The sequence below is a fragment of the Papio anubis genome, chromosome 7 (genome assembly GCF_008728515.1).
Source record: "Papio anubis isolate 15944 chromosome 7, Panubis1.0, whole genome shotgun sequence".
Classification (NCBI taxonomy): domain Eukaryota; kingdom Metazoa; phylum Chordata; class Mammalia; order Primates; family Cercopithecidae; genus Papio; species Papio anubis.
The window spans coordinates 75397371-75422524 of NC_044982.1; the positions used below are offsets into that span (position 1 = coordinate 75397371).

The 25154-nt window shown below is 39.7% G+C and overlaps 1 protein-coding gene and 1 pseudogene across 9 annotated transcripts in view; both read left to right on the forward strand.

Moving 5' to 3' along the window:
• Positions 1-21051, forward strand: part of HECTD1 (HECT domain E3 ubiquitin protein ligase 1) — a 110111-nt gene extending 89060 nt beyond the window's left edge. For 8 of the 9 annotated variants that reach the window (XM_031668202.1, XM_031668200.1, XM_031668204.1 and 5 more), the window contains 15 exons: positions 184-340; positions 3884-4106; positions 6007-6061; positions 6290-6472; positions 6863-7070; positions 7158-7243; positions 7806-7933; positions 11316-11517; positions 13203-13340; positions 13652-14259; positions 15249-15327; positions 15419-15512; positions 18088-18238; positions 19841-19985; positions 20098-21051. In XM_031668202.1, the coding sequence (XP_031524062.1) occupies positions 184-340; positions 3884-4106; positions 6007-6061; positions 6290-6472; positions 6863-7070; positions 7158-7243; positions 7806-7933; positions 11316-11517; positions 13203-13340; positions 13652-14259; positions 15249-15327; positions 15419-15512; positions 18088-18238; positions 19841-19985; positions 20098-20235 (2595 nt within the window). In that variant the 3' untranslated portion in view covers positions 20236-21051. The remainder of the gene's footprint in view (positions 1-183; positions 341-3883; positions 4107-6006; positions 6062-6289; positions 6473-6862; positions 7071-7157; positions 7244-7805; positions 7934-11315; positions 11518-13202; positions 13341-13651; positions 14260-15248; positions 15328-15418; positions 15513-18087; positions 18239-19840; positions 19986-20097) is intronic. The other variant, XM_031668206.1, reaches the window with a different exon arrangement.
• Positions 7940-9010, forward strand: LOC110743758 (annotated as a pseudogene).
• Positions 21052-25154: the final 4103 nt, after the last annotated feature.

A 25154-nucleotide genomic window follows, 5' to 3' on the forward strand; every position in this document is an offset into this window, starting at 1 on the left:
TTACTTTGGGTAAACTGAAATGATTAAGAAATGTGTGTATCTATACATGTTTAGATTAGCTCATTTTGGGTTTAAGAAATACGGCTAAGGAAATGCAATAGTTCTAAAGAACTAACACATTGCTTTTGCAAGAATGAAATTTTGCATCTTATGATGTTTGTGTGTGAAATTTTATTTTGATAGGAAGAAGAAGAGTACGAAACTAAAGGAGGACGCCGGAGAACATGGGATGATGATTATGTGCTAAAGAGACAATTTTCTGCATTGGTTCCTGCTTTTGATCCTAGACCTGGTCGTACTAATGTCCAACAGACAACTGATCTAGAAATACCACCCCCAGGTACAGGATGTTTTGGTTTTATGATTTATATAGTTTGAAAAGTAAGGTGCTGCTTGTGTATGCACGTTATTAAAAATTTTTTTTAGTTTTGTGTATACAGGTTATAAAAAAATTTTAGTCAGCCACACATTCTTTAAAAAGTACAGGTTTTTTTAAAGGAGCAAATTACAAATTATTTCAAATTTTAAAAACCAACATCTGTTTTGTATTCGTTCAATTTTTAAGGCAAAGTCCCACTGAAAGGTGGGAAATTCTTATTGTATTTTCTACTGGATCAAAATTCCCAAGGATTTATTCGTCTCAATTTTGACAGGCTCTCCAGTGGTTACAGTTATGCCCTCTAGAGTCAGTTGGTCTGAGTGACAACCTTGTCCCTTACAACTCGTATTTTATTTTATTTTATTTTATTTTATTTTATTTTATTTTTTTTGAGACGGAGTCTCGCTCTGTCGCCCAGGCTGGAGTGCAGTGGCCGGATCTCCGCTCACTGCAAGCTCCGCCTCCCGGGTTTACGCCATTCTCCTGCCTCAGCCTCCCGAGTAGCTGGGACTACAGGCGCCCGCCACCTTGCCCGGCTATTTTTTTGTATTTTTTAGTAGAGACGGGGTTTCACCGTGTTAGCCAGGATGGTCTCGATCTCCTGACCTCGTGATCCGCCCGTCTCGGCCTCCCAAAGTGCTGGGATTACAGGCTTGAGCCACCGTGCCTGGCCTTACAACTCGTATTTTAGAGTGTGGTAGGCATACTTAATTGCTCCCCCAAAACATTCAGGTTCTAACCTGTGGAACTTATGATATATTATCAAAGCAGACAAAAGAGACTTTGCAGATGTAATTAGGGATCTTGAGAAGGGGAGATTATCCTGGATCATCCAAGTGGACACAGTGTAATCACAAGAGGCAGGAGTCAGAGAAGAACACGTGACTAAGGAAACAGGAGTCAGAGTGACGATGAGCAATGAGCCAAGGAATGTGGGCAGCCCCTAGATGCTAGAAAAGGCAAGGAAACATTCTTCTCTAGAGACTCTAGAAAGAATGAAACCCTGCAAATCCATTTTAGACATTCGACCTCTAGAACTATGAGATAATAAATTTGTGGTAGTTTTTTGTTTTTTTTTTTTGAGATGGAGTCTTGTTTTGTCACCCAGGCTGGAGTGCAGTGGCACAGCCTTGGCTCACTGCACCCTCCACCTCCCAGGTTCAAATGATTCGCCTGCCTCAGCCTCCCGAGTAGCTGGGATTACAGGCACGCACCACCATGCCCAGCTAATTTTTGTATATTTGGTAGAGATGGGTTTCACCACGTTGGCCAGGCTGGTCTCGAACTCCTGACCTCAAGTGATCCACCCACCTCAGCCTCCCAAAGTACTGGGATTACAGGTGTCAGCCACCGTGCCTGGCAAGTTTGTGTTGTTTTAAACCACCCAATTTGTGGTAATATTTTATAGCAGCAGTAGGAAACGGATACATTGGGTAAGTCACCAAAACTATCTAAGCTTGAATTTCTTCATCTCTTACATGAGAGAATAAAGGTCCCTGTTGGACAAGGTAGTTAAAAAGCTTAAATGAAGTAAGGTATGTAAAGTGCTTAGTGTGCTGCCTGATGTGTGCCTCAATAAATGTCAGCTATTATAATCACTAAATTATCCTTAACAAAGATTTAAATTGACGATTAAGCGAGGAGAGTTGACCACGGTGGCTCACGCCTGTAATCCCAGCAGTTTGGGAGGCTGAGGCGGGCAGATCACGAGGTCAGGAGTTCAAGACCAGCCTGACCAACATGATGAAACGCCATCTATACTTAAAAATACAAACATTAGCCGGGCTTGGTGGCGCACGCCTGTAATCCCAGCTACTCAGGAGGCTGAGGCAGGAGGAATTGCTTGAACCCGGGAGTCAGAGGTTGCAGTGAGCCGAGATCATGCCACTGCACTCCAGCCTGGGTGGTGACAGAGTGAGACTCTGTCTCAAAAAAAAAAAAAAAAAAAAAAAAAAAAAGATACCTGTATTAAATATGAAAGTAAGTATACTCTGTAGTATGAATGTTCTTTGGGGAGGATAGATAGACTGAATCAAGGTGTTTGTTCTAAGGGTCCTTCAAAAAGGAGAATCTTGTTTCTTTGGATCTCAGAGAAAAAAAAAATTAATTATAAAAAAGGAAAACATTCTAGAGAGTATAAATAGGCACAAACTTTTTGTAGAGCTCTCTACCAGTATATTTTGTATCTTTTGAGAATGTGTTTTTGCCTATGGTAATTTTAAATACTAGCTCTGTATCCCGTTTTGTACACATAGGTGACTGCAGAAGTATTTATATTTTCAAAAAATTGGAAATGACCTTAATTATGTCCAGTAATAGGGATATGCCTCTGTTTAGGTACAGTGGGATACTGTGCAGTGAAAGAAATAATATTTTAGAGGACGATCATGATAATGAAGAAAACATTCATGAGCTAATAAAAAATGAGAACATTCTCCAAATACATGATGAAACTAATTATATTTGTGTGTGTATATGTGTTTACCTCATGATGCAGTTATTCAGTGTGATAAAAGGTTGACACGTCATTGGCCCAGAATGTGTGGTTTTCTCTGAGTATGGATAGTTTTCTCATTTATATAAAAAAAAATTTTTTTTGAGATGGAGTCTCATTCTGTCACCCAGGCTGGAGTGCAGGGGTGTGATCTCAGCTCACTGTAACCTCCACTCCCAGGTTCAAGTGATTCTCCTGCCTCAACCTCCTGAGTAGCTGGGACTACAGGTGGGCACCACCATGTCCAGCTAGTTTTTGCATTTTTGGTAGAGACGGGGTTCACTATGTTGCCCAGGCTTGTCTCAAACTCCTGACCTCAAGTGACCTACCCATCTCGATCTCCCAAAGTGTTGGGATTACAGGCATGAGCCACCACTCTTGGCCTCTTTATAAAATTAAAATGTTTCCTAAGTATTCATACAGTATTATTTTCATATAAAAACGAGAGAGCTCTCTATCATACACATGTATTCTCCTTTAGCACTCTTTCAGTAACGTAAGTGTAATTATTCCCATTAAAAAGAAACGGAAAACAGGCTGGGCACAGTGGCTTATGCCTGTAGTAATCCCAGCACTTTAGGAGGCTGAGGAGGGTGGATCACTTGAGATCAGGAGTTCGAGACCAGCCTGGACAACATGGTGAAATCCCGCCATCTTTACTAAAAATACAAAAATTAGACAGATGTGGTGGTGAGCACCTATAATCCCAGCTACTTGGGAGGCTGATGCGGGAGAATTGCTTAAACTTGGGAGGCGGAGGTTGCAGTGAGCTGAGATCATGCCACTGCATGCCAGCCTGGGCAACAGAGCAAGACTCCATCTCAAAAGAAAAAAAAAAAGAAACAGAAAACAAAAATGTCAAGGCCTAGAGTCTTAAGTAGCTGACATCCTTTAGCTAATGTATGGCAGAGGGGTTTGGATTTCATGTAGCCTTGTCGCCTAGTGTAGTGACCTTTCTTGGACTGCTTGTTTTAGTATAATTGTTTTTCACACATCTTCCAAATTTTTAGGGACACCTCATTCAGAGCTCTTGGAAGAAGTCGAATGTACTCCGTCACCTCGATTAGCCCTCACTTTGAAAGTAACAGGTCTTGGAACGACTCGTGAAGTTGAATTACCACTCACCAATTTCAGATCAACCATCTTTTACTATGTACAAAAATTGCTTCAGTTGTCCTGTAATGGCAATGTGAAATCAGATAAACTTAGGCGTATTTGGGAGCCCACATACACGTAAGAAATTTTAACTTAATGTTTTGATAGATAATGCCCTAGTGTATGAGCCAAGAAGCATTGTGTTTATTTTGGATTATAGGAACAGAAAAGATTTGGTTTTTATTCTGTGGCTTACAGGAACAGATAATAGTGTTTGGGACTCTTGGTGTTGAATGATTAAGTTTTAGAAGCAGAAGGACATTTACAATCTACACTAGCTTCTTAACGTAATTGTTGAGAAGAGCGTCATTTGAATTCTTTGACTAATATGAGTACTAAATATTTTATTTCTGTTCTTTATTTTGGGGGTGTGTGGGTTAACACCTGCCTTTCTTTGTACAAATAATTATCAATGACTTAGGGTAAATTTATTTTAACATTTTTGTGCCTCACATTCCTAATCTATAAAATGAGAGTGGTTGTAAGGAATTAATGAATTAATATGTATAAAGTGTTTTCTTTACTTTTCTTTTTTTCTGAGACAAGGTCTCTCTCTGTTGCCCAGGCTGGAGTGCAGTGGAGTGCAGTGGAGTGCAGTGGTGCGATCATGGTTCACTGCAGCCTCAAACTCCACAGGCTCAGGTGATTTTCCCACCTCAGCCCCCTGAATAGCTGGGACTACAGGTGTGCACCACCAGGCCTAGCTAATTTTTGTATTTTTTGTAGGGATGGAGTTTTTTCGCCATGTTGCCCATGCTGTTGTCGAATTTCTGAGCTCAAGTGATCCATCCACCTCAGCCTCCCAAAGTGCTGGGATTACAGGTGTTGAGCCTCTGTGCTTGACCTGCAAAGTGTTTTCAATACTCCCTAGGATATATTAAGTGCTCAGTAAATGTTATCTATACAATATTTGTTATTTAATAATAAATTATATCGTCATTCTTACTGTAACTTCACTTCCATTAGTATGTTTTCTGATGTTCTCTTAACATCACTGATAATCTTATATAATGGTCAATAAAAGTAATGTAGGTCCTTTTGAGATAGAACAGAAAATCCTAATGGTATTCTCCTGCCCTTCTATTTTTTTCTCTAAGTTCCCAAGAGCTAGAAAAACCTCCCTTCAATTTTTATTGCAGTTTCAAAATTGATCTCAACTGCCTTATTTGAACATAAGCACTCCTGATCATTGTTATTTCTATCCTTCTTTCCATCTAGACACAGAGAACCTGTTTCTTATCCCATTGTATTTTTGCAACAGTTATAGCCATATGCTATATAACAACTTTTCAGTCAGTGATGGACCATGTATGACAGGGGTCCCATAAGATTATAAAGCCATATTTTTACTGTACCTTTTTTATGTTTTTATACACAAATACCATTGTGTTACAGTTGCCTGTAGTACTCAGTACACTGATATATGCTGTTAAGGTTCGTGGCCCAGGAACAATAGGCTATAAGACATAGCCTAGGTAGATAGTAGGCTATACCATTTTGTTTTGTGTAATGCACTCTATGGTGTTTCACAACAACCAAATCACGTAATGCTGCGTAACACTTGATACAGTCATATCTTTAAAAGTTCTAGATTTGATATATGCTTTCTTTGTAATGATGCTAAATTTATAAATCGTAATTCAGGAATATGGTTTCTGCTACTTTGCCCTTATGTTTAACGAATTAACATTTTTTCTTAAAAATCCTCCTTGAGGCTGAGTGTCGTGACACACCTTAATCCCAGCACTTTGGGAGGCCAAGACAGGAGCATTGCTTGAAACCCGCAGTTTGAAACCAGCCTGGCAACATAGCAAAACCTTATCTCTACAAAATATACAGAAAAAAAGAATTCTTGAGTTCAGTGTTCAGTGCAGACATATGTCTAGTAAATGATGTTCATTTTTTTTAAAAGAATTGAAGCCTTATTGAAAATAATCACAAATTATATGTGAATTAACTTGAATATCTTCATGTTTAGAATCATGTACAGAGAAATGAAGGATTCTGATAAAGAAAAGGAAAATGGAAAAATGGTAAGTTATTTTTGAAAAATTGGTCTTACTCTTGGCTATTTAGTAAAAAGAAGAAAGATAGTAAAACTAACACAGTATTGCAGTTGAACATTGAAGGGAATAATGACTAACATGGAATTCTTTAGATTAGGGTAAGTGCATGATCTTAAAGCTACCTCATGTAATGCATGTGAAATATCATAGACTTTATAATTGGGAAAGGCCAACATTTGGTTTTTCCTGTTGTAGGGTTGCTGGTCTGTAGAGCATGTGGAGCAGTACCTTGGCACTGATGAATTACCAAAGAATGACTTGATAACCTACCTGCAGAAGAATGCAGACGCTGCTTTCCTGCGTCACTGGAAATTAACCGGCACTAATAAAAGTATTAGGAAAAACAGAAATTGTTCTCAGCTCATAGCTGCATATAAGGTATATATTGGCATCAAAACACTATTTTGATTGCAAGTGGCTTTGTGCTTTGTTTTGCAGCTTTGGAAGCTTCTTAAGGAACAGCAGTTCATTGAGACATAATTTTTAAAATGAGGTTGAATTAACACTGTTAATGCACAAATTCTAAAATTTCAAATATGGCTTGTAGCATTGAATCTGAATACAGACTTTGACCATGGCTTAGAGTGGTTATATTTTATTCGGGAATTTTAATGGTTTAGAATGCCTTGATTTATGTCTTGTGTTATGTTTTTATTTAAAAAGAAGGCACTTTAAAAAATTCCAACCCTTTCATAGTAGTATTGATAGAATGATACACTTTTTCTTGAAAATATGATTAATGGCCAGGTTTTCTAATTGTTTCTATAGGATTTTTGTGAGCATGGAACAAAGTCTGGGTTAAACCAGGGGGCCATTTCTACTCTTCAAAGTAGTGATATTCTTAATTTAACAAAAGAACAACCTCAGGCCAAAGCAGGCAATGGACAGAACTCTTGTGGAGTAGAAGACGTCCTTCAGCTTCTGCGTATTCTGTATATAGTTGCAAGTGACCCTTATTCAAGAATATCCCAGGAAGGTCTGTAAGAAGCCTTGTTTCATTTCTATAGCAGTTTTAAAGCAAGTCAGTTTATATTTTTATTAATTTTATTAATTAATTTTATAGATGGTGATGAACAGCCTCAGTTTACTTTTCCACCAGATGAATTCACTAGCAAAAAAATTACAACAAAAATATTACAGCAGATTGAGGTAATAAAATCAGATAGCTGAACTCTTCATTCTATTACTGTTGGACTTTTCCTAATATTCCCTTTACTTTCTTTTCTACCTCTGACCATCTTTCCCTTCCCTCTGATTGGTAATTTGAGCTATATGGTCCTTTGCATTCATTTCCTAATTACAGGTTTAGAATGGACTCTTCTTTTCTTTTGGTCATTTTTAATAATTGCCTTATAGGGCCAGGTGTGGTGGCTCACGCCTGTAATTCCAGCACTGTGGGGGCCAAGGCGGGTGTATTGTTAGAGGCTAGGAGTTTGAGAGCAGCCTGGCCAATATGGTGAAACCCCGGCTTTACTGAAAATACAAAGATTAGCTGGGCATGGTGGCACACACCTGTAATCCCAGCTACTTGGGTGGCTAGGGCAGGAGGATCGCTTGAACCCAGGAAGCAGAGGCTGCAGTGAGCCGAGATCGCACCATTGCACACCAGGCTGGGCAACAGAGTGAGACTCTGTCTCAAAAATGAATGAATGAATGAATGCATGCATGAATGCCTTATAGCACTAAGACATTGTTATTTGTTAATTCACAGGAACCATTGGCATTGGCAAGTGGGGCTCTGCCAGACTGGTGTGAACAGTTAACCAGCAAATGTCCTTTTCTAATACCATTTGAAACTAGACAGCTTTATTTCACATGTACAGCATTTGGTGCCTCAAGGTAAGATGATGATGTTTCACAACAACCAAATCACCTAATGCTGCATAACACTTGATACAGTCATATCTTTAAAAGTTCTGGATTTGATATATGGTTTCTTTGTAATAATGCTAAATTTATAAATCATAATATAGACCCAGTACTTTCTCAGTTTCCTGTTAGGTGAGATGATTGTTTACCTTAAGTACATCTTTTTATGTTTTTAAAATAAGTATGTTTTTATGTTATATAAGTTGAAAATAATACAACTATACTGTCAGGACTGATAGAGGGGATATATTATCTTGTATTCCTATGAAGAATAGTCAGCATTGCCTTTTGGTCTAAACCACCAATCTTCTAGTAATTCACCAAAATGACTAATCCAAAGGAAAGGAGGAGAGATACCCGATAGATGTTCTCTAGGTCTTTTAGAAAACATGGAATTGTTCCTTTGGCCACATATATGCAGATCTAAAAGAGAGGTGACATTGTAGACATTAAGGGAATGGGTACTGTTCAAAAAGGAATGCCCCACAAGTGTTACTGTCGCTAAATGGGAAGAGTCTACAGTGTTACCCAGCATGCTGTTGGCATTGTGTTTTTGTTTTTGTTTTTTGTCTCACTTTGTTGCCCAGGCTGGGGTGCATTGGCATGATCTTGGCTCACTGCAGCCTCCGCCTCCCGGGTTCAAGTAATTCTCCTGCCGCAGCCCCCCTGAGTGGCTGGGATTACAGGTTCATTCATTGTTGTAAACAAACAAGGGCAAGATTCTTACCAAGAGAATTAATGTGCATATTAAGCACATTAAGCACTCTAAGAGCCGAGATAGCTTCCTGAAACGCATGAAGGAAAATGATCAGAAAAAAAAGGAAGCCAAAGAGAAAGGTACCTGCATTTACCTGAAGTGCCAGCCTGTTCCACCCCGAGAAGCACACTGTGTGAAAACCAAGGGAAAGGAGCCTGAGCTGCTGGAACCTCTTCTCTGTGAATTCATGCATAATGTTTAAAAAAAATAGCTAGGTGCGGTGGCTCACGCTTGTAATCCCAGCACTTTGGGAGGCTGAGGAAGGCAGATCACGAGGTCAGGCGATTGAGACCATCCTGGCTAACGCAGTGAAACCCTGTCTCCACTAAAAATAAAAATTAGTCAGGCGTGCTGGCGGGCGCCTGTAGTCCCAGCTTCTTGGGAGGCTGAGGCAGGAGAATGGTGTGAACCTGGGAGGCGGAGCTTGCAGTGAGCCGAGATCACGCCACTGCACTCCAGCCTGGGCAATGGAGCAAGACTCCATCTCAAAAAAATAAAAAATAAAAGACCTCTGGACTGTAAAAATGTTTCTCTTCATTGAGTAGAAGTGTGGTGTCCTCTCCCCCAAAGAAATATTTAAGGCAAACTATAATTGTGTCCTAAGCCTAATTGTGTAGTGTCTTTACCATTCAAATTTAATGTATTTCTTGCTGAAAGATGTGCGATGGCTTATTGTGCAACAGATTACTCAATTGGTTAGAAAATGGTCTGATATTATTTACGAAATATTTGTACTGGTTTGAAGATAGTCCCTCTGAATAATCATGGAAGAAATAATTTACCGAAAAAAAAGAAAACATTTAAAAAGTTTCTGTTTCCAGGCTGGGCACAGTGGCCCATGCCTATAATCCCAGCACTTTGGTAAGCCAAGGCAGACACATCACTGGAGGCCAGGATTTCGAGACCAGCCTGGACAACATGGCGAAACCCCATCTCTACAAAAAACCCCACAAAAATTAGCTGGGCATAATTCCAGCTTTTTAGGAGGCTGAGGCATAAAAACTGCTTGAACCCGGGAGGTAGAGGTTGCAGTTAGCCGAGATTGCACCATTGCACTCCAGCCTGGGCGACAGAGCAAGACTCACTCACTGTAGGTGCTCAATAAATATTTTGTTGAATGATTGTTTACCTTAAGTACTCTTCCAAAATAATTGTTAAAAAAAAGTTATAATTTAAACTGTGTTTCTTCCTTGATAGTTACATTTTTGTACCATTTAATGCCATTTACAAAGCATTTATATACATAGAACTATAGGCATGTTGTGATAACTGGCATTGATAATAATTTTTGTTTTATAAATGAGGAAATTGATTCTGCACGTACTTAGTTAATTTGCCTAAGATCATGAAAAAATAATAGCACACATGAGAATAGAACCTTCAGCTTCTTATTCCTAATTACTGGTTCTTCCTCCCACCATAAATGGATTGTTATTAAAAAAACGAAAATGTGGCCAGGTGTGGCGGCTCATGCCTGTAATTCCAGCACTTTGGGAGGCCGAGGCGGGTGGATCAGTTGAGGCCAGGAGTTCAAGACCAGCCTGGGCAACATGGCAGAACCCGTCTCTACTAAAAATACAAAAATTAGCCAGGCATGGTGGCACGTACCTGTAATCCCAGCTACTGGGGAGGCTGAGGCAGGAGAATCACTTGAACCTGGGATAGGGAGGTTGCAGTGAGCTGAGATCATGCCACTGTACTCCAGCCTGGGTGACAGAGCAAGACTCCATCTCAAAAAAACAGAAAAGAAAAATTGTTTTAAAATTATAATTGATGGTGGCCTTTGTCTCACGTGTCCATGTGAAGAGACCATCAAACAGACTTTGTGTGAGCAGCATGGCTGTTCATTTCACCTGAGTGCAGGCAGGCTGAGTCCGAAAAGAGAATCAGCAAAGGGTGGTGGGATTATCATTGGTTCTTACAGGTTTGGGGACAGGCGGTGGAGTTCAGAGCAATGTTTTGGGGGCAGGGGGCGGATCTCACAAAGTACATTCTCGAGGGTGGGGAGAATTACAAAGAACCTTCTTCAGGGTGGGGGAGATTATAAAGAACCTTCCTAAGGGGTGATCAGTTAGGGTGGGGTAGAAACAAATCACAATGGTGGAATGTCATCAGTTAAGGTTATTTTCACTTTTTTTGTGGATCTTCAGTTGCTTCAGGCCATCTGGATGTATATGTGCAGGTCACTGGGGATATGATGGCTTAGCTTGGGCTCAGAGGCCTGACAGCTTTCAGTCTGAAAGACAGCTTAATCATTTTTAAATTTCTCCGATAGGAAACATTTGTCCTTTTTTTGAATGATGTTGGGGGCTGGACAACAGATTTTTATTTTTATTGAACTGCTAAAATAAGGAGGGAAAACACAGACCCAGTACTTTCTCAGTTTGCTTAAGGCAGATTATAATAAAAGGAGTTTCATATATTTTTACTTGTGAAAGGAAGCAATTTATGTAACAAAAAAGATTACTGTGTTTTAAAAATCACCTGATAAAATACTATTTTTTAATTTCTTAAATCTTTGAATTCTGTTGCTGGTTTAGTAGTACATTCAGCTGTTAATGTATGCTGCAGCTCATAGATATTTTTCTATTTCAGAGCAATAGTGTGGTTACAAAACCGACGTGAAGCCACTGTGGAACGAACGAGAACCACAAGCAGTGTTAGGCGAGATGACCCTGGAGAGTTTAGAGTTGGTCGTCTCAAGCATGAAAGAGTAAAAGTTCCACGTGGCGAATCACTGATGGAATGGGCTGAGAATGTCATGCAAATACATGCAGATCGGAAATCAGTTCTTGAGGTAATCTCATAAAATTAGATTTAGGGAACAGGAATGACACTTAGGGAACCAGCCCAATGTGTCTTCACTGCATTAAAAACTGTGGTAGGTAAACATGAAGAGGGGTTTTCCTATTCTGTCAGCAGAAGCCTTCTCTGGCAGAGCATCTTTTTCATAAGAGGATGTCAGTCCACCTCCTTAGGGGTTAGGTCTTGCGCCATTAATGAGCAACAAAGAAGATCTCCACTCTTGAGGCGGCAAAGTGCTTGTTCTGCCTGAGGGCTTCTACGTATTTCATAACAAAGTTGGACTAAAATAATAGTACTCACAAGGGATTCTTTTTGACCCCTGTATTAAACTGCACTGTTGGATATTTTGGGAGCACTTGGTTTTGTAATATTGTTTCACTTAAATTGTGCTTGGTATTATATCACTGGTCTGTGTTGAGAGATGTTATAGCAAATGGCAGTATGAAATTTAATATATTTAGTTTAGAAATGTTACTGTGGACATTGTTGGTTATATTTCGTATACACAGTATTCCCTATATGAGGAAGAGTGGAAATACCTCTCCTGTCACAGGGGTGAAACCAATTGGTTTGTTTTTAACTTTTGGATCATAAACTAATTGCAAGAAATATGATACATCTCTAGAAGATGTCCAAAGCTTTACGTCTTTCACTTTATATACAGACTTTCATTGTGTTATTCCTCCTACCCTTACGTTCTTCTTCTTCTTCTTCTTTTTTTTTTTAATACAGACAAGTTCTCACTGTGTTGCCCAGGCTGGTCTCAAACTCCTGGGCTCAAGTGATCCACCTGCTTCGGCCTCCCAAAGTGCTGGGATTACAGGCGTGAGCCACCATGCCCAGCTGCTTACATTCTTCTAATTTAGATAATCTTTTTTTTTAACCATATGCTATAGTTTTTATGATACTTTATGCAATCACTTTAAAGGTTTTTGTCCATGCTCTTCCTGTTGCAAAAATGATTTAAAGCGTCTTTAACTCAGAAATAAGCAGAAGAGGCCAGGCGCAGTGGCTCATGCCTGTAATCCCAGCACTTTGGGAGGCCGAGGTGGGTGTATCACCTGAGGTCAAGAGTTTGAGGCCAGTCAGACCAACACAGTAAAACTGTCTCTACTGAAAATACAAAATTAGCCAGGCATGGTGGTGCATGCCATAATCCCAGCTACTTGGGAGGCTGAGGTAGGAAAACTGCCTGGACCTGGGAGGCAGAGGTTGCAGTGAGCTGAGATTGTGTCATTGCACTCCACTCTGGGCAATAAGAGTGAAACTCTGTCTCAAGAAAAGTAAAAAAGTGGAAGAGTTTAGGCTTTGGTGTCACACAGACACACACAAAAATCTGTACACCATCATTTCTTCAAGCAAATTATTTCACCTCCTTATGTGAGATTTGGTTTCCTTTGGTGTAAAAAGGAGATAATTATTTTGCAGAGTTGTCGTGAGAAGTAAATGTGTGAATGATGCTTGGCACAGTGCTTAAGCATGTAATAGTGTACAAGTGGACTCTTCAGAAAAATTACAATAACACTCCTATGCTGTTTATAATATATACACTGCTATTTTGAAAAAAGGTATATTACTGGATCAGATATGATAAATTTTGGCAAGAATTAGATTATTTTAAAAATACCCCAAACTTTAAGTTTATTTTAACCCACAATTTATTTGTTCATATTTTAGGTTGAGTTTTTAGGAGAAGAAGGAACTGGCTTGGGGCCTACATTAGAGTTTTATGCTCTGGTGGCAGCGGAATTCCAGAGAACTGACTTGGGAGCTTGGCTTTGTGATGATAATTTTCCAGATGATGAATCTCGTCACGTAAGAATATTTCTTATTTTGTGACTTGAGTTGTGACTTTGTTTTCAAAAGTGTTAAAAATAGGTTATGTGTTCAGAACATAAGCCAGGTTTCTGACTCTACTTTTATTATTGAATAATCTTGATACAACTAAAATATTTCTAAAGCGATAAAATTTAGTTACCAAAAGCTATTTAATAAAATTACATACTTTTAGATAGCCAAATTTATGAAGATGTTTAGTTTATGGATTTTTTTCTTAGATGATGATAGGCTTAGTTTCTATTACCTTTTGTTTAATTTTATTTGCATTTCACCCTCTAAAAAATTAGGTTGATCTTGGAGGTGGATTGAAACCTCCTGGATATTATGTGCAGAGGTCATGTGGACTGTTCACGGCACCATTTCCACAGGATAGTGATGAGCTTGAAAGGATCACAAAACTGTTTCATTTCCTTGGAATTTTCTTGGCCAAATGCATTCAAGACAATAGACTTGTGGACTTACCTATTTCTAAACCTTTTTTTAAACTTATGTGTATGGGTGACATTAAAAGCAATATGAGTAAACTGATTTATGAGTCACGAGGTGATAGAGACTTACACTGTACTGAAAGTCAGTCTGAAGCTTCTACAGAAGAAGGTCATGATTCACTCTCAGTAGGAAGCTTTGAAGAGGATTCAAAATCAGAATTTATTCTTGATCCCCCTAAACCAAAACCCCCGGCTTGGTTTAATGGAATTTTGACTTGGGAAGACTTTGAATTAGTAAACCCACACAGAGCCAGATTTTTAAAAGAAATTAAAGACCTTGCTATCAAGAGGCGCCAAATTTTAAGCAACAAAGGTCTTTCTGAAGATGAGAAGAACACAAAATTACAGGAACTAGTGCTGAAGAATCCATCAGGTTCTGGGCCTCCACTTAGCATAGAGGATTTAGGGTAAGCATTATATGTACATTCTTCAATACAATGGATGAGTAAGTTCTAAAGCTTTTGTTTCTTTGTCCTCACTGATTTGCAATATATGAGAAAACAGTCTGTCAAAAACAGTAATATGCTGTAGGAAATACTGATGATCGACTTGAACCTTGATTTAATATTATAAAGACAACACTCAGAATACTAGAATATTAGTTTATTAATCATCAAACCTTTACAAGATTACCTGACTTAGCCAATGTGAATTTATATGCCTGTGTAAAATGTCTAGAGTCAACAATATTTTGACAAATTCATTTGCTAATATATGGCCCACTTTGCAAAGCTCAAAAATTGGTTGGTATGTCAGCTTTATCACCAATGGCTGTAGTAGCTGAGATGCTGCAGATCTTTTGATAAAACTCTGTTACTTTATGTACAGGTAATTATCATATCTTCAGCTGTGATTTTAGGTTAACTGCAAGGCCTTTTTTTTTTTTTTTTAATGTTTGCTGATAATGTTGGTAAGCTGTGTTTGATAAATGGTTATATAGTCAAGGTTTTTTTTTTAATGCATATTTTTGTACATAGCATGATTGACTTCAGTGAAGCAACCGTTTCTTCCTAAACGACTTATAAACGTTGCCATCATAATTAATTGCAAAATTTTTAGTTAATTAATTTTGTGCCATAAGTTAGAAGTAAAATATAGAAAGGTGGTTTCATACAATCTTCGCAAAGCCAGACAGATTTGGTAACAGCTGGCCTAGTAGATTTTGTCCATAGAATGAATATTGCATTTGAAAAGGCCTCAACTTCTTCTAAGCTGGTGTACTGATTTTGTTGGAGGAGGAGGGGGCTGGGAATTATGGTTTTGATAGCCATGTTATTATATTTATTTAATTTTTTCTCTTGTACCCACTGATGGCAGATGATAGTCATGTTATAAAAATTAAACACCCTTAGTAGTAGCTGCATGTCAGTTAATTTAATCTTTTTTGTCCTCCCAGTTTAAATTTCCAGTTTTGCCCTTCCTCAAGAATATATGGTTTCACAGCTGTGGATCTCAAGCCAAGTGGTGAAGATGAGGTAAAAAAGTTCTGAAATATCCTCTTAGCAAAGCCAGTTGTACTAGACACTCCTGAAATATTTCTAGATACTGACAGATTTTCTTTTGCAGATGATAACAATGGATAATGCAGAAGAATATGTGGATTTGATGTTTGACTTTTGTATGCATACAGGTATTCAGAAACAAATGGAAGCCTTTAGAGGTAATTTTAAAGGATTTTTAGCATAATTGCTCTCCTTTGACTTTGAGACAGTTGAAATTATGGTCAAGAATTGCTGGTGGTTGGCTGGGCATAGTGGCTAACGCCTGTAATCCCAGCACTTTGGGAGGCCGAGGCGGGCAGATCACCTGAGGTTGAGAGTTCAAGATCAGCCTGACCAACACGGAGAAACCCCATCTCCACTAAAAATACAGAATTAGCTGGGCATGGTGGCGCATGCCCGTAATCCCAGCTACTCGGGAGACTGAGGCAGGAGAATCGCTTGAACCCAGGAGGCGAGGTTGCGGTGAGCCGAGATCATGCCATTGCACTCCAGCCTGGGTGATGAGCAAAACTCTGTCACAAAAAAAAAAAAAAGAATTGCTGGTTGTCGGGTGTGGTGGTACTCACGCCTATAATCTCAGCACTTTGGGAGGCTGAAGCAGGAGGATCGTTTGAACCCAGGAGTTCAAGACCAGCCTGGGCAACACGGCAAGACCCCATCTCTACAAAACATTTTTTAAAAAATTAGCCAGATGTGGTGGCATGTGCCTGTGGTCCCAGCTACCTGTGAGGCTGAAGTGAGAGAATAGTCTGAGCGTGGGAGGCTGAGGCTGCAGTGAGCCATGTTTGTGCCACTGCACTCCAGCCTGGGCAACAGAGGGAGACCTTGCCTCAACAAAGAAAGAAAGAAAGTGGACATAGGTTGCATACATTCTAGATTACTTGATCAGGATGAATTAAACCATGAAAGAATCATGATGGGAACGAGTATATTATATGGTAAATTACTTTTGAAAATGAGAACACAGTTTTGCCTGACTTGTATGACAGAAACTGCTGGCGAACTCCAGACTGAGTAGTAACAAGAATTTGCATGCTGACCATAGCAACTGAATGTTCTCTCTCTCTTCACATTTGTAATAAGCAGGAATTTCTTTTTTTTTTTTTTTTTTTTTTTGAGACGGAGTCTCGCTCTGCCGCCCAGGCTGGAGTGCAATGGCCAGATCTCGGCTCACTGCAAGCTCCGCCTCCCGGGTTTATGCCATTCTCCTGCCTCAGCCTCTGGAGTAGCTGGGACTACAGGCGCCCGCCACCTCGCCCGGCTAGTGTTTTGTATTTTTTAGTAGAGACGGGGTTTCACCATGTTAGCCAGGATGCTGTCGATCTCCTGACCTTGTGATCCGCCCATCTCGGCCTCCCAAAGTGCTGAGATTACAGGCTTGAGCCACCGCGCCCAGCTAAGCAGGGATTTCTTTTTTTTTTTTTTTTTTTTTGAGGCAGAATCTCACTCTGTTGCTCAGGCTGGAGTGCAGTGGCGCGATCTCGGCTCACTGCAAGCTCTGCATCCTGGGTTCACACCATTCTCCTGCCTCAGCCTCCCGAGTAGCTGGGACTACAGGCGCCCGCCACCACGCCAGGCTAATTTTTTGTATTTTTAGTAGAGAAGGGGTTTCACCGTGTTAGCCAGGATGGTCTCGATCTCCTGCCCTCGTGATCCGCCCGACTCGGCCTCCCAAACAGTTTTAATTTCAAGCTGTCTTAATTTATGCTTGTTTACTCAAACATTTATGAATGTTGAATATTCATCTTATGTCCATTTCATTGGTAATGGGTATTTTTTAATTGTTACATAATATATGTACATGTTTATGGGGCATTTTGATACATAAATTGTGTAATGATAAAAATCGGTATTTAGGATATCCATCATCTTGGACATTTATCATTTCTCTGTGTTGGGAACATTAAAATTATTCTCTTCTAGCTTCTTTGAAATATACAATATATGACTGTTAACTATAGTCACCCTACTATGTTAGAAAACCTTAGAACTTACTCCTTTTATTTAATTGTAAGTTTGTACTCATTAAACTACCTCTCTTCATCCACCTCCACATGCAACACTCCCAGCCTCTGATATCATTCTTTTCTTTACCTTTATGAAATCAACTTTGTTGTTTGTTTGTTTGTTTGTTTTAAGACGGAGTTTTTGCTCTTGTTGCCCAGGCTAAGAGTGCAATGGCACAATCTCGGCTCACTGCAACCTCCACCTCCCAGGTTCAAGCAATTCTCCTGCCTTAGTCTCCTGAGTAGCTGGGATTACGGGCATGTGCCACAACACCCGGCTAATTCTGTATTTTTAGTGGAGATGGGGTTTCTCTATGTTCGTCAGGCTGGTCTCAAACTCCCAACCTCAGGTGATCTGCCCGCCTCGGCCTCCCAAAGTGCTGGGATTACAGGTGTGAGACACCTTGCCTGGCCAAGATCAACTTTTTAAGTTCCCACATGAGTGGGAATATGTGATACTTGTCTTTCTGTGCCTCGCTTTTTTCACTTAATATAATGACCTCCAGTTCCACCCATGTTCCTACAAATGAAAAGATTTCATTCTTTTTCATGGTTGCATAGTATTCCATTGTGTATATATACCACATTTTCTTTACACATTCATTCCTTGATAGATACTTAGATTGATTTTGATAATGGGTATTTTGGTTTGAAATTTGGTATTTTGGAATCATAACTTGGAAACTGAGTTGTATGTTTTTTGTGTTTCTGTACATGTATGATGTAGATGGGTTTAATAAAGTTTTTCCAATGGAGAAGTTAAGTTCCTTCAGCCATGAAGAAGTCCAAATGATTCTTTGTGGAAACCAGTCACCATCCTGGGCAGCAGAAGATATTATCAATTACACTGAACCTAAGCTGGGTTATACACGTGACAGGTATGTGATACTATTTTCTAAGATCAACAAAATTATTTATATTCCCCAAATCAAGTGACAGGTTCTCTAAAGTAAACTATAACTCAATGAATTACATTCATAAAGTAAGTGAGAAAGCAGTGGTGTCTCACAGTGACCAGAATGCATATCCATTGATAAGGCTGGGAGGATACAAAAAGACAACTGATATCAGGCCGGGCGTGCAGTGGCTCACACCTGTAATCCCAGCACTTTGGGAGGCTAAGGCGGGCGGATCACTTGAGGTCAGGAGTTTGAGACCAGCCTGGCCAACATGGTGAAACCTTGTTTCTACTAAAAATACCAAAAATTAGGTGGGCGTGGTGGCAGACGCCTGTAATTCCAGCTATTCGGGAGGCTGAGGCAGGAGAATCACTTGAACCCAGGAAGTGGAGGTTGCAGTGAGACAAGATCGTGCTATTGCACTCCAGCCTGGGCAACAAGAGTGAAACTCCATCTCAAAAAAAAAAAAAAAGACAACTGACATCATGGTTGATGTTGATTCCTTTTCTCATTGTGTTTTAATTGTTCATTTTTAAAATTTGGTAAATTGTAAGCTGTTAGGCTACACTACATTTATATTAAACTTTTTATTGAATATAACAGATAAGTACACACGTCATATATACAGTTTAGAGGATTTTCTCAAAATGAACACACCTATATAATTGGTATCCAGAATATGAAGCAACTTCAAAAATCCCCCTTCCCATGATATTCTTTTCTGTTAATTTAATCACCATATGTTGATCAGTTTTGCTTGCTTTTGAACTTCTAATGTAAAATCATGTAGTCGGTTTTCTTTGTGGTCTGGTTTCTTTTGAGTAACATGATGATGAGATTTATCCATGTTCTGGCATATAGTTCATTTACTATTTCATTACACAAATTTATCACAAGATAATTATTTTGCTGGAAAAAAAAATTGATTATTTCAGATCCCCTTTGGTATATTCATCCATATTTGGAATGATTTTGCAAATGCATCCTATGTTTTTATGATTTACTGACTTTGTTGCATAATAGATGGACCCCATACACCATCAGTATTTTTTAGTTCTTACAATTTATAAGTGCAAGACAGGCTTTGAGGGATATTTTTTTTTTTTTTTTTTTGAGATGTAGTTTCACTCTTGTTGTCCAGGCTGGAGTGCAGTGGCATAATCCCGGCTCACTGAAACCTCTGCCTCCCAGTTTCAAGCGATTCTCCTGCCTTAGTCTCCCAAGTAGCTGGGATTACAGGCATGCGCCACCATGCCCAGCTAATTTTGTATTTTTAGTAGAGATGGGGTTTCACCATGTTCATCAGGCTGGTCTCAAACTCCTGACCTCAGGTGATCCATCCGCCTCATCCTCCCAAGGTGCTGGAATTACAGGTATGAGCCACCACACCTGGCCAGGGATATTTTTAAAGTAGCTTGTCTTAGCCCATTTCATACTTACCCAAGAGTCTCTCGATGTGTAGTTCTTCTGGTGTGAGGATATTGTTTTTTAGGGGGCTTGTTGCTGGCTTACAAAGTAGTGGTAGTGATTTTCATTTAAATCTGCAGTCAACTCAGTATAACTATATTTTTGTTCTTTTAGCCCTGGTTTCCTGAGGTTTGTGAGGGTTTTATGTGGCATGTCTTCTGATGAAAGGAAAGCATTCTTGCAGTTTACCACTGGTTGTTCAACTCTACCCCCAGGTGGACTGGCTAACCTGCATCCCAGGCTCACGGTTGTACGCAAGGTACAAGCTCTGTGGCTAATTGGGAATCCAAATGAAATTTAGTTACTTTACTTTTGAAAGAAAGAAGTATTTAAACTCATGGTCTTCTGTTGTGTTTGCTTTCTTGCTGTAGGTTGACGCTACTGACGCAAGCTATCCATCAGTCAATACATGTGTGCATTACCTTAAGTTGCCTGAATATTCTTCCGAGGAGATCATGAGAGAGCGCCTGCTAGCTGCTACAATGGAGAAAGGCTTTCATCTCAATTGAGCTTTGAAGTGCAATGGGAGACATCAGAGACTTTAAAAATACTAGTGAAGCCTCTTGTGTTTATGTGCAGAGAAGTATATGATCCTCCACGCTAATGACACTTGCCTTTTTTTCCACCATTAAGGCTTTAAGAACATGTGGAATAAGTTTGTTAGCTGCTAATGACAAAACAAATCCTGTAACTACCCAGCCAGCAAGTATATAGCACAGAACACTGTGTTACTTTACAAGGGCTTATGTGACTGGAATAAGGTGGTCCTACTTGACTGTTCCAAAGAGCAGCTTCTCAGATCTTCAGTGTTCACTGGTAAATTTCTAACAGTGTATTTGTGTAAAGTTTGTCATTTCATACTCCATACACTACAGTTGCCGTCACTGATCCCTGTTTTGCTGGCTTTTAAGCTACTTGGTCAAAAAATCCTGCTTCCTTAAAACATAGAGAATTAATGAGCATCTCAAGCTTTTTCTTTTCCTTTTTAATGATGCCTGCACTATCAAGAGTATTCTAGTGTTCTCTCTTTGTTTGGCATATAATCATGCACCAACCTTTTATTTCTTTAAGGTGGGAGTATATTTTTATTTGCTAAATGCTGTACTATGAAGATCAAAGTCTTAAGTGTGTTTGTGCAGCTCAAAAATAAAGATGTATTAAGGGGGGAAAACACTGGTCTAAGTGCAAGGCACACTTAAAGCAAGTTTTACTTTTGGTTGTATTTTCTTTGTATATTATAAACATTTATTTAACTTGTTGCCGTTTGAAGTAAAAAATTTCCAAAATGTATGCTCAACAATAATGATTAAAATGTTTGCAGCGTACAAAACTGTGTCGTGTGACTATTTCAGTGCAGTCATCAGACTTCAGAGCTTTACCATGTACTTGTCATTTTGAATCATCCAAAGTTTTCTGAAATTACTACATAAAGAAATGTGTTTTTCTATAGTAAATACGGTTATTAAAATTGAAAGACTAGAAGAAATATATATTCACACACTTGTGATCCAATGGTTGGGTTCAGTTTTAAAGTATGCCTCAGCTAGAACTGACCAGTTACTTGTGTTAATTGTTTTAAAAAACACCAGATCCACAACTATTGTATCTGCAGGGATATGTAAAGTGAGGATGTAAGAAAGATCCAAGAATGATTTTTAAATGTTGTGTTAGTGTCAAAAGAAAACACAAAGATACTGTTGTTTTGTGGTTTTGAAGAAGGGACTGTATTTCCAAATTCCAAAGTGGATTTTCCAAATTCCAGTTATTACCATATCTGTGCTTATAGGTGAAAGGAATGACACTAGGCCTGATTTAGCCAAATAGCTTCTTTTTTTTTTTTCTTAAAGACAGGGTCTTGCTGTGTTACCCAGGCTGGTCTCAAACTCCTAGGTTCAAGCAATCCTCCCACCACAGCTTCCGGAGTAGCTGGGATTACAGATGTGTACCACCACACCTGGCTCACACGTTTTTTAAGGAACCAAAAGCATGTTTGAAATTGCCCAATACTGACTGTTTAAAAGGCAAATTCTCTTCCTATAAGAGATACCTTCTGCTATAATTACTAGTCTCTAAGATATCTATCAGTAGTCAGCTTTTACCAAGACTAGCCTGGCACCAGGGTTAGCAAACTATGGCCTGGTGCGTGTTTTTGAATGGCCTATGGCTAAGCGTGACTTTAAAATTTTTAAATTGTTGGGGAAAAAAAAATCAAAAGAATAATATTTTATGTGAAAATTATGAAATTTAAATTTCAGTGTCACAAACACAGCCACGTTCATTCATTTACATGGTTGCTTTTGCACTACAATGGCAGAATTGAGTAGTTGGCAGAGACCATATGGCCCACAAAGCCTAAAATATTTACTATTTGGCCCTTTACAGAAAAAGCTTGCTGAACCCTGGTCTAGCAAGTGGCTACAGCAGATAAGTTGATAGCTTTACATAAAATCGGGCAGGGCACGGTGGCTCACATCTGTAATCCCAGCACTTTGAGAGGCCAAGCAGGGTGGATCAACTGAGGTCAGGAGTTTGAGACCAGCCCAACCAACATGGTGAAACCCTGTCTCTACTAAAAATACAAAAATTAGCCGGGCGTGATGGCACATACCTGTAATTCCAGCTACTCTGGAGGCTGAAGCAGGAGAATCACTTGAACCCAGGATGCGGAGGTTGCAGTGAGCCGAGATCGTGCCATTGCACTCCAGCCTGGGCAACAGGAGTGAAACTCAAATAAAAACAAAAAGTTTACATACAATCGTAGCTGTTTTTGAAATATTAGGAGTCTTCCTCAGAAAAAATCTAAGAACAAGGTAAGGCTGACCAAATGTAAGTATGAAAAGTCACTTAAAGCATCTTAGTGAAGTTAGATGGAGACACAGCCTGTAAGTACAGATACGCATGAGTCAAGTGTTCTGAGACATCTACTGGGGTCTCCACCTCAACTGTAAGTTCTTAAATATTGTTTCCTATGATACCTACCAACTATTTTTTTTTTCAACTGTTATTCTCTCAAGGTTCTAAAATCTGTGCCAAGATGTAATTCAACTACTATTTTGGTGTGACCCCAAAATTAATTTTGTTCACTCCCTAGCTACTCTGGTGTACCAGTTTCAGCAGTTACCTGAATGTGCTACTGATTAAGTACCTACCAACTAGGACAGTGTTTTCCAACTACTGTGTCTCAGAAAGGCCTTCATAGCACTTTGGTCTAGACTGGGCTTTCCCCAGACCTTGGCTACTTGATACAAAGGTGTATCTGTACACACAAACCACTCATTGTTCCCACAGGTTGAAGCCTTCCTTTTGCCTTCCTGAACGAGTCCAAAAACAACTTGGGTTTGGAGTCCTCTATTGACTTTCTGCGTTTTTACAGATACAAACCTTGATACTGCAAGTGGATTTTTAGAAGAGGATAAAAAAAGGCTCCACTCCCTACTGCCCACAATACACAGACAAACCAAACAGAACAGTGCTGAATGATGTGTCTCTGAAATACGCATCTGGCCAGGCGCGGTGGCTCACACCTGTAATCCCAGCACTTTGGGAAGCCAAAGGCGGGCGAATCACTTGAGGTCAGGGTTTTGAAACTAGCCTGGCCAACATGATGAAACCCCATCTCTACTAAAAATACAAAAATTAGTCCAGTGTGGTGGCACACGCCTGTAATCCCAGTTGCTCAGGAGGCTGAGGCAGGAGAATTGCTTGAACCCGGGAGGTGGAGGTGGCAGTGAGCTGAGATCATGACACTGCATTTCAGCCTGGACAAACGAGCAAGACTCTTGTCTCAAAAAGGAAAAAAAAAAATGCATTTATGCATTTATGTCCTATTTTAGAGGCTGGAGTGTCACAGAAGAATGGACTATTGGATCATTCCATAGGCTGGGACTGTATCTTAATATACCAAAAATAGATTTTGGCTGGGCAGGGTAGCTCATGCCTGTAATCCTTGCACTTTGGGAGGCTGAGGTGGGAGGATTGTTTGAGTCCAGGAGTTTGAGATCAGCCTGGGGAACATAGTGAGACCCTGTCTATAGTTAAAGAAAAAAGATTTCTACTTTCTTCACTGTACCTGACCTCCCACCCCTACATGCATGTATATAGACCTCCCTATTCTTGGGGGATAAGTTCTAAGACCCCCAGTGGATATCTGAAACTGAGGATAGTACCAAATCCTATATATATATAGAGAGAGAGAATGTTTTTTCCTATACATACATACCTATGATAAAGTTTATAAATTAGGCACACTAAGATTAACAATAATGGAACAATTATTACAATATACTGTAAGAAAGTTATGTGTAAGCTGGGCATGGTGGTGTGCACCTATAGCTCCAGCTACTTGGAAGGCTGAGCAGGAGGATGGCTTGAGCCCAGGAGTTCAAATCCAGCCTAACAGTGACCCCATCTCTTAAAAAACAAAAGATGGCCAGGTGTCGTAGCTCATGCCTGTAATCCCAGCACTTTCAGAGGCTGAGGTAAGGAGGATCGCTTGAGCCCAGGAATTCAAGACCAGCCTGGGCAACATATGGAGACCTCGTCTCTACAAAAAATAAGAAAAATTAGCTCAGTGGGGTGGCACACACCTGTGGTCCCAGCTACCTGGGAAGCTGAGATGGGAGGATCGCTCGAGCCCAGGGGGTTGAGGCTGCAGTGAGCCGTAATCATGCCACTGCACTGCAGCCTGGGCAACAGAGCAAGGCTCTGTCTTAAAAAAAAAAAAAAAAAAAAAAAATTATATATAGATGAATATATATGAATGTAGTCTCTCTTCCTCAAGACCTTATTGTACTGTACTCACCCTTCTCTTGATCTGTCCATCTGGTAACCAAGACAGTTACTAAATGACTGTCAAGTGGGGAGTGTATACAGCATGCATATGCTGGACAAAGGGACGATTCACCTCCCAGGCAAGATGGAGCAGGACCGAGCAGGACAAAGTGGGACGGTGAAAGATTTTATCACACTACTCAGAATGGCATGCAGTTTAAAACTTATACATTATTTATTTCTGGAATTTTCTATTTAATATTTTGGGACCTCAGTTGACCATGAGTAACACAAACCACAGAATGCGAAACAGTGGATAAGAGAGGGATTATTGTACATACTTTCGCCTAAGACAGTTGTGTATATTCTGTTAACTGGGTAGCAAAAGCATATAGAAAGGTTTTGGGGGCATGCAGTGCATTACTCTTCTGTAATGACAGTAATGTACTTCAAGACATTGCAGGAGAAGGGGTTAAAGGAGTAAAAGGGAGGAAGAGAAGGATTCATGCCTATCTGTACAGAGACATTTTCTTGCATTCCACTTTTTTTTTTTTTCTTTTTTGAGACGGAGTCTCACTCTGTTGCCCAGTCTGGAGTGCAGTGGCACGATCTCGATCTCAGCTCACTGCAACCTCTGCCTCCTGGTTTCAAGTGATCC